We start from the raw sequence: 10,282 nt of genomic DNA, 5'->3' as shown, positions 1-10,282 counted from the left end.
GAGAAATACCTATATATTTCCTGGAATGATGCTAAGTAGGTTGTCATTGGATACAGTGTTGCTCACCTTTTTCACTGGGACAGGGTAAGGGGTTTATGTTGGTATCAGGGATTAGAGCTGCTGCTGACTGACTCACCTGTTGTCAAGTTACAAGGTACAGGGACAAGTTAAAATTATGAATATCTTGGTATTTATTTTTCCTTAATTCATTTAATGCTATGGAGGCAAACAGTAGTCTGTAGCTAAGCTAACTATGCTAAATGGTTGATAATCTCACACGGTCTACTCACCTCTCTTGGAGGAGAAAATCTGTTATAAATAGACACTCTTGTCTTTTTCTCTCTCTTAAATCTCTATTTTTTGAAAACTTGACTTTATTATTTTTTTAGGCAGCATAGTAACAGCCACAGTCATTCTTTTTTTTCTTTTTTTAAATTTATTTATTTATTTTTTTGCCACAGTCGTTCTTGTCTTCTACTGACTGCTGCTGAAACGTCACCGTCAAGCACTAAGCAGGAACGAACCATTTAACGCAGATGGGGGGGAGTTCAGTGCAAATATGGATGTGTGCTTTTTGGTCTGGGAGGGGGAACATTTAATTTTTACTGCTAAAAACAATTTTTTAAAAATACACAATAACAGTAATTGACCGATTGTTTTTCTATTTCTATAAAAAAAAAAATTATCTTTTTTTGTGGGGGCCCCGCTGTGGTCAAGGGCCCTTAGAATTGTCATAACTTTTCCCCTGCCTACAGGGCAGATGTCGATCTTAGCATCTTTAACTGCAGCCTGTTGCAGTTTTATCACAGTGCTTACAAATAATTTGCATTATAATTTCTCCAGAACTGCTTCTGTTCTACCTTCCAAATAAGACTTTCAAATACAGACAAGCATCATGGACTCACCCCGGGGCCTCATTATCAAGCCAATATTCATGAGACAGACTTGACTTTTTTGAGACATATAATCTTAATCTTAATATCAAAAACTTTCTATGCACGAGATGTTGTTAAAACCTTCGTGTCACTCCTTTGGGCCCAGAGAATCAAGGACAACATCGTGGCACCGTGCACAAACCACTTCTTGTTGTGATTGACAGAATTCGACTTGGGAAATTCTCTGCTTCCTATATGAGAATCTTTTTTTTTGTTTTTTTGAGAAAGTAAAAAAATAAGACATAAATTGTTTTAAATAGTTGGACTATTTGAATTTCACCAAGCATGATGTCAATCAAGGAATTCCACAGGGCTCTGTATCCGGCCACAGGACGTCATTTAGGGGAACCAGCATATTTTGTGTTTCTTTTCTTTTTTATCTATATAAAAACTACAACATGGTACTTTCTGTTAACAGATTATGAACGATCCAGTAAATCTTTTTTTTTTTTTTTATGAACGTGAGCAGGTCCACTTTATTTATTTATTTTTCCAAATAATTATGTTATGTATAAATGGCATGAGGTAAAACAAGAAGCATTCATAAATTGGCATTACAAAAATGAAATAAAACTCTTTCACCATTTCTAAATACTTAATACTATTATGAATATACTTAACACTTTTGTGTACAGGCTATATTGGAAAAGAAAAAAAAGAATAGACAACAAAGACAGATAATCTGATATATTTGTAAATAATTACAATTTTTATCTCTTCTGTTCTCATGTTCAACATATTCAGGACTAAATATACTTGGAAAATTAAAATAAAGTTAGCATTACACAACTCCAATATATTATAATAATATTACAACGCTGAGAAGAAAAAAAAAATTTAAGTCAAAAACAGTTCTGCTTCCAAAGCAGACTGAATGATAATAATATACATTACAAAATGATAATGTCTTCATGTAACCTCCATTGCTCCTGCTCCACTCTCTCACTTTGACTTTGAGGTATTTATCATTCACCTCTCATACTAGCTGAAAATTTGCATTTTGCTGCAGCTGAGATTAATATTCAATGTGATTAAAAATAAAAGAACCACTGCAATAAGATAAAGACATTTAAATAACAGGTTACTTTTTTAAATGCCAAAGAAAGTAACACATTTTTTATATATATATAATTTAGACAAAAATATTGAAAATCTTCAGTTGAAAGAGGAAAGAAAGACAACCAAAACTTATTAAGAAGGTCAAAATCAGTGCTTTACAAGATACTTCATTGTGCATCAGTTTATGTTTCTGTGGGAGAAAAAAATGCGCACACACACACACACACACCCCCACGCGCGCTCACACACACCTGCACGCTTGCAAACAAACCAATTGTTTTCAAATCCAATTCTCTTCAAAAGCGTAGCAGGAAGGGCAAAAATGCTATGAAGAGGAGACAGGTGTGAAAGTGCGCTGTCTTCACACCGCCACTGCCGTCCTGAACTGCTCTCGGTCCTGACAGGAAGGAAGGAAACGGGAAAATAAAATGTTAGAGTAAGTTTCACAGACAGTCATTGCTTTTTCCACAGTGCTAAAACTACTGGTGGGTGAATTCTTAGATGAAGCTTCTGTCTGCTGATAACAAATCTGAACATTATCAGGGAATGAAGCGAACTGTGTGGCGTTGTAACAATATGCATTAAACAGAAAGTGATTAGATATAATACATTATGGTATTTAGATTAAGTGTAAACTCAGGTGAGATGGAAATTGTTTTCCTATCTTTTCTGTCGAACCTCTGTCATAATGTTGGACTCCACTTATATTCAGCAGTCCAGTCAAGTTCCAACTTGAAAATGACAACTTCCACTAATTCGTATTTAGAAAGTTGAACATTTCTGAAGACCATCATGCATAAAAGTACTGATACATGCAAGAACAAACTGCTTGCAGTTTAAAATCTAGTAATTTTTACATGATAAAAAATGCGAGTGAAGGAGCCACATTTGCAGGCAGCGGGGTGGACAGGGGACATGACGGCTCTCTGCTCAACAACTCTGCACTTTCAAAGGAGATCAAGATGCAGGGGCACATCTGCGGCAAAGGGGACGTCAAACCAAGGTGACAGGGAATCCAAACACTAACAAGTTATAAACCCCTTCCCCGTTCCTGAGGGCAGCAATTTCCCTCTTGGAGGCAGGGTCACCGACTTTTCGGCAAGCTTGTGCGCATTTAACTGCTAGAGAGTAACCTGGCACCTCCCCCACCACATGATGTGTCGACTTTCATCATCAGCACAGCTGACGCTCGGAGGGCTTCAAGCAGGATCCCCAGGAAGCAGCCGGTCCTCACAACATCCCAGAGTTGGTCTTGAAAGCTTGCGCCGAACTGGAAGGTCTTCTAACTGACAACATTAATGTCTCTCTCAGTCAAGCCTCCATCCAGATGCTTCAAAGCTTCTACTGAAACCAAGAGGAAAAAATATGTCTCCTCTGAACAACTAAATGTTTGAGCAGCTTGTTAAACCACAGATCACAGCCAACCTCTATGCATCACCGTATCTGTACCAGTTTGCCTATTACCCCTGACCGCCCTACAGATGATGCAATATACCCCGATCTGTGTTAAAGCGATCCCTAATCTGGAATATAGAGACCATTTATACCAAAACTTGTTAAAACATTGTTAATATCAACACTCCCCAGACTTACAGAGGATAAATTCACATTATTTCATTACAACAAAATGACTTGTATCTTCGAAGGCAAATGGAATGCAGCATATTAACTACATTTACATCCACTTTCAAAGAATTTTTTATGAAATCATATTAAATGAAAGTTGCAGCTGATAGTTGTGCAACAAACATGTAATGGGAAATATAGTATTTTGTGCAAGATCCAATTATTGCTTTTTTTCTTGCTAAAATGAGGAAAAGCTTGCAAGGAAAGCAGAGCAGAGAAATACATGTTTTGTTTTGTTTAAAGGAGAATGTGCACATTTATGTTGTATACTGAATTAGAACCTCTCATGGGGTCCTTGGACATTTTGTTGTTGCTGTTAACTACATCAGTGTATTCTCCATAGTAGTAAATTTAACATGGTTCTGGTTTAAGATGCAGAAGATGGTTTTAAGAAACACAACGTGTACAAAATATTAGCACAAACAATGTTAGAACAAAATTCAAATTTCTGTCATTTTTTACATTCATAAATAAGAAATATGTTGTTGAGCACAGGTCCAAATGTATAATCACACTATAAATGCAACAACTCTTTCAATCGGACAGCAAATGCAAGATACTTCATCACCACTCTGTTGTTGAAAGTGAAGTGCCATGCCATAAAATCTGTTGATAAAGCAACTATCTGAGCACTCCACACCAAAACAATGCAATCACTGATTGCAATGGTGATACACAACAGAAGCTCTGAAGGCCTCAACATCACAGAATTTCTTATTATTTACTTGCTACATCACAACCATCAGCATCAAAAGCAATTTTTGAAGAAAACTGCACGAGTTACAAAGTTGAATTTCTGTCTGGGATTAATAAAGTATTTTGAATTCAAAATGAACTTCATCTATTTTTATCATTTTTATTTTATTTTACTTTGCAATACCTTCAAAGCAAAATAAATACTGGTAGGTATATTTTGTGTCTCATTTTGGACTTGTTTTTCTTTTTCTCTGCACATACAGCAAGCATAGATAATCTGCCAAGCCAGAGCTGACTGTTTGTTTGTATAACACTGGGTACTATTTTTAGATTAAAGTTAAGCAAATTGTATAATTTTTATGTGTTCATTAGTATTTTTGCAAAGCAATTTAGACCTCAAAATCAAGGTTACGTACTTATTATGACGCGACTGTTACTTTGCAATTAGCGAAACCTTTTTTTCATCCATTTTTTTTTCTTTTGATAAATTAGGTCAGTCTAAAAAAAAAATAACAACAACAACAAAAAAAAAAGCCAAACAAACAATGTATTTCGATTGAGGCCAAATTTTAACTTTGTACTTTGAAGCTTTTGATGTAGCGACTAATCATTTCCCCGGAATTTTCACTATTCCACAGGATCCTTTGGGGTCTCTTTCCAGTTGCTCTGCTACAGCGGATTATCTCTAATCCTGCATATGGCTTATTAGAATAATTACATTCACTTGTATTTAAAAGAAAGGCCATTAATACACTTCTGCTGTCTTAATGAAGTGGCTTTGCTTACGAGACTCTTCAACTAGCAGTCATTGCATGTAGTAAGTGAGGCGTTTATCTATGTTTCAGCAGCACATGGTAATCACTTCTAGGACAATTTGTAGATTTTTATACCCGAGGTGCATAGAAGATCGCCGTTCAGATTAAATAAACAGTATCAATGTCTCCAAATCTGTTTATCTTTGCAAAATGCTGCGCACAGTTGGCCGTACAGGCATACAGGTTCAGTCAAGGACATTATAAATGGTAAAAGATGATGAATACTTACAATGGCAGCATGCAAAAATCAAAATGAAGCCAATGTCACACAGGGCCAGTTAGGTGTGAAAAGGAGAGAGATGAAAGATGATTAAGAAATGGAGTTTGCATTTGCCATTTTCACAATCAGTCACATTATACACTGACGGCAGTTTGCTTTGACATTTATCCTCATCGTGATTTAAACCCGTCCCACGATCATTAAAACATCTATCTCGTTTAATGAAAAAGGCAGGAATGAAGAAGGACCGAAAGAGCCAGGAGATTATTTCTTTCCGCTCGTCAAATACGAAAACGGAAAGGGAACCGAGTACAACTGTGAAAATGACAGTATTGAAGGGGTTACCGGCATGCAGTTAATGCTTTCTGAACATTGCTGAAATACACGCTGGTGTGGAATACTAACCTTGCAGTAGTGTTGAGCTAGTGGGTTCAATTACCACTACATCAGGGAAACAAGTGCAACAGAGACACAAGTTGGAAACAGAACAGCAACACATCATTGAGAATACTTGAAAAAGGCCTGAGAAGTAGGCCTGTGAGAGTTTTCTTTTTTACATTCTGCCTGCACCGTTCTATCCTCAGGGGTTCAAGCTACAAAACTGCCAGTGCTAGAAGGCCGACTTACCAATGGGAACATATCAATATATTGATTCTCCTTGGTATTTTGTTCACCTTAAAGGGATCCACAATTAGTTGAACAAGTTGGACTAAATATGTTGTAAGTTGTCTATTAACTAAACAAGTGCTGTTTAACTAAACAAGCAACTCATAATTGCTTCAAAAATGTTATATCTTTCATTATATTTTTTGCCTGTGGAAATCACCTTTTTTTTTTTTTACCATGCTGGGTTCATGAGGCAGTTTGGGTCCATTCTGTACTGGAATCTATAGAGTAAACGCAGGAATGTTAAATTTACCCGAGTTGTTTTTAATCATATTGCGTTTGACTGTTGTAAATTTAGACAATGTCACACTGTGTCACTGTTGGCTGTAAATGAAATGTTGGAAGCACAACATTTCTCTCCAGAAGGCCGAGTCATTTGCATGAGCTAAACTAATGAAGGATCTAACAGGTGGTTGTTACCCTTCTAAACCACATGTCGTGTTGATCGATTTTAGCCGCAAAGCACCTAAACACTGCAGCTAGCAGGCAACAGACACTGGGAGAGAGAGGCAATGCTGGCAGCGCTTTTAAATTATAACAGCTATTGCCACTGCCACCGATACTGAATGTGAAATTACAGACCCGACACCGGACCGAAGACAAGACCTTAAACAAGTGTTACCGGACAATATTTATTTTCATTTATAAAAACCAAACAGCCTACAGTATTTTCATGTAAAATAAATATTTCTCAAATAAAGTCTATTGTTACAACTAATTGTGGATCCCTTAAAATACTAAGTGTTAGCAGGAATTTCAGAAACTCGAGCCATTGTTCTTGAGTTGTGATAGGTCTTAAAAATGTATCTCAAAAAACACTCACCTTCAAATCAGACTAAAATTAACCTTTTTTTGCATATAATTATCCAACTTTTAGTCTCTTAATGCCAAACATGGCAGACAAGCACATAAAATACACTGACGTTTGTTAAAACGTTAAAAGGCTATGAAAACTTTTGAAAGGCACTGGAAGTGATGGTTACTAACACATATTGTGTGTTACTTTGATTAATTTAAATAACTTCCATTGTAAATAACAAGCACTACCCTAACTACTGCTTTGGTGCTTAAGTAAATTAGTAGAATAGTTCTAGAAAGACAAAACAAAACGTTTCTGTTCGTAAAGAAACATTAAATCATATTTTCTCTCTTATGGTGAAAATAAAATTTATATTTTCACATTTGATATATGTGATATATTCACATTTCCATTATGATATTTGCAAGACAAAACCTCATATTAAGACTTTTCACAAAATGTAAGAAAGAAAAAAATCAAGTTATATTTTTAGGGCATTGTAATCAGCCAAAGATCCTCATAGTATCTTTAAAAGTATCTTAAATTTGAAGAACAAAATATTGCGAGGAGGTGCTGAGGCTGGTAGAGTGTGGGATGGCCCAGCAGGGAGCCTGGGGCCGACTCCTTTAAAGAACAGATTCAGCAACTCTGCAGCATCTTCCAGCTCTACTTTTTAGTTCTCCCCTCTCAAAACTGATGAACCATCTTAGTAGACAGATGGACTCCAACTGTTCTTTCTAAGAATGTTCATTAAGACTGTCAATGCCAAAAAAATCTAACTAAATTACAGCACAGTTCAAGAACATTGTAATAATGTACGTCACTGACCACTAAACCAGGCTCGGTTGCCTAAGATGACTGCTGAAAACAGTTCAACCGTATCAAATAGGAGCCTGAACCAGTTTTTTAACACAATTAAGTGCGACTATTTCTACAAATACTTACCATACAAAAGGAAGTTTGTGTTTGAACTGCCTAGTTTGTTGATGGCAACACATGTGTAGTTCCCGTAATCACCATCAGACACGTTATGAAAGGTCAGCTTTGACAGGGATCCTGTGTTGATGATCTCCATGCCATCAAAGCCATTAAAGATCCTGGAAAGAGAAAGAATGTCAGCAGATAAACACTCTATTAAAAAAAAAAAAAAAAAGTTTGTTATTGAACTTGGAATCCAAATTCTATCATTTGTAAGCGTGGCAGTGGATTTCTAATCAAGATAACTGATTAAAACTGGCTAACAAAAATAATTCTATTATAAAAATAATTCTTCTCTTCATACTTCCATGTCCTGATTGGAAAAAATGCAAGTCCCAATGTGGTTACCTTCTGTTCTCTTTATACCACTCGAAGTCTGCCTCTGGCACTGCGTCGGCCTCACACTCCAGCACTCCTCTCTGACCCAGAGTCACTCCAGCATCTCTGCCCTCTGACACGCTCGGAGGATCTACAAGGAGACGGCAGAAGATAGAAGAGCCGTTTCAGCAAGTGCAGGGCAGCACAAAGTTCAGCTTATCGGGACACAGAAGTAGTCGTTTTCCAATCTCTGCCTGGGCTTTAAGCATAAGTGTAATCTGGATAACACTTATTTACATCGTTAGGTTTAGTGGTACCTCTGGAAAAAGGTTCCAAAACGTTTCAGATGAACTGTTTATTGCAGTACGCGAATATCGCATTTTAGAACATTTCAACCTTTAGTTCAAGTACATTTAATTTAGAAAGAAAATAAGGGGACAGAACATTTCCTTGAAATAATCTCAGAACCTTCAAAATGCCTGTAAACTCATCTGACCACAGAAATAAATCTTCACAAGATGCCAAGATTCACTAAGTCTCGTAAAAGGTTGAAAAGACTGAATATTTAAACAGGTGCCTCTCCAAGAGGCACCTACTTAAATAGATCTATAAAGAGAATAAATAGATCTATAAAGAGAATAAATAGATCTATAAAGTGAGTTTTAAGGCAGACTTTGAAGAACAGGATGAATTGGACAAATATGGAATGTTTTTGCGTCTATTTTAAAAGCTCAACAGTGGCAATTTGTACGAGCCACAGTCTGGATATTTCACCTACTTATCCCAGAACGAAGTGCCGCAATAATCAAGTCTAGACGAAGTAACACACGAGTGACCTTTTTCTAAATCTGCAGCAGGTAGAAAAGACCGAAGTCTAAGCTTGTCTGTCTCAGCTGTACTAAGCAGGACTGCACCTGGACTGTGGAACATGAAACAAAAGGCTCTGAGTTGAAAATAACACAAAATTAACCAGATAATAAATCAGTCTTCTGCAGGAAAAGGTTTTAAATGTCAGTACAGTTGGGATCAAAAATGTAGCAGTGCCACCAGAGTTTAATGGGACACAAAGTTAAAAATTATCTTCAAAGCAAAGAGAACTCATGTCATATCTTTGGGGGAATTAACAGATTGTATGAATTATATTTAGGTGAACAGTTTTGAGTCTCCTGTACAAATATGAAATGTTTGAAACCTTTTTTGGTTTTGTACATGACGCATTTCAACAATAGAAAAGTGAATCTTCAAATATTATTTATGTCTTTAGAGGATGTTTAATTATTTTCACACTTCATTGTCAAGAAAGTTGATAAAAATTCAAAGCACACAACACTGGATATAGATATATCTCTTTGCACATGTGGCCTGGGTGTATGGTTTATTTGAAATTCAATTACTTTATGAATCTAAAAGGAATATTAAATGTTGCTTAGACACATAATATCCAAGGTTCTCATGCAGAAGTCTGTATTGCAGCAAGTCTGACAAAGCCTCTGACTGAAGACTCTTTGGTTGCAAAGCAGTCTTATGAAGAGGATGTTCAGACATGTCCATAATTTTACATAAAGGATGTGCAGCATCTTTTTTAAATAAATGTTGATGCAAACATGTCTGTAAAGCACTCATGAGGCTGCTTGTTAAAAAAAAGAAAAAAAGAAAACAAAGCTTCAGTTTTAACTGTTTAGTTTTATCTTGGTTCTGCATCTATCAGCACATTTGTCAGAATGTTTAGTACAGACATATTTTTGCCTCCATTTATTTAAGAAGTTTTAATTTTTCAGCTATTTTGTTGCTGTGCTAACGCTAAGTGGTGCATTTAAACATTTAAAAGAATTAAATCTTAAGTTTCTATGTTGTAAATTGTCCTTCTGTCAACATTTTTGTTAGAATATCAACAATGGAAAGAGTGTCTTAGCCTGCTAATTCAAGCTTCCTATAGTAGCAAATAGTAACACAGTGCTAACCCTATCTTTGTGCATTAGGTAGCAAATAAAGATGGTATTTTAGCAATGTGTTATTTCAGCACTTTATACCAGTCAACATTTTTGTTGACTGATAAAACTTTAGCACAACAGCAAACTGTGCTGTTGTGCTAAAGCTAGCTTGAGTTATTTTTCACCTTCATGTTGTAGCTAACTCTAATTCAGCGCTACCGCTAGCCTGTTCATAACCA

The 10,282-nt window shown here is 36.2% G+C and overlaps 1 protein-coding gene across 3 annotated transcripts in view; it reads right to left on the bottom strand.

Annotated features, from left to right (window-relative positions):
* Nucleotides 1-1,149: 1,149 nt before the first annotated feature.
* The window catches only part of ntm (neurotrimin), a 267,901-nt gene continuing 258,768 nt past the window's right edge, over nt 1,150-10,282 (bottom strand). For 2 of the 3 annotated variants that reach the window (XM_032576751.1, XM_032576750.1), the window contains 4 exons: nt 8,143-8,263; nt 7,762-7,913; nt 5,757-5,792; nt 1,150-2,391 (listed from right to left, as the gene is read on the bottom strand). In XM_032576751.1, the coding sequence (XP_032432642.1) occupies nt 2,291-2,391; nt 5,757-5,792; nt 7,762-7,913; nt 8,143-8,263 (410 nt within the window). In that variant the 3' untranslated portion in view covers nt 1,150-2,290. The remainder of the gene's footprint in view (nt 2,392-5,756; nt 5,793-7,761; nt 7,914-8,142; nt 8,264-10,282) is intronic. The other variant, XM_032576752.1, reaches the window with a different exon arrangement.

This window comes from Xiphophorus hellerii, chromosome 11 (assembly GCF_003331165.1).
Source record: "Xiphophorus hellerii strain 12219 chromosome 11, Xiphophorus_hellerii-4.1, whole genome shotgun sequence".
In the NCBI taxonomy this organism is placed as follows: domain Eukaryota; kingdom Metazoa; phylum Chordata; class Actinopteri; order Cyprinodontiformes; family Poeciliidae; genus Xiphophorus; species Xiphophorus hellerii.
The sequence above is the reverse complement of the archived record's forward strand: the minus strand, read 5'-3'. Positions and strand labels throughout refer to the sequence as shown.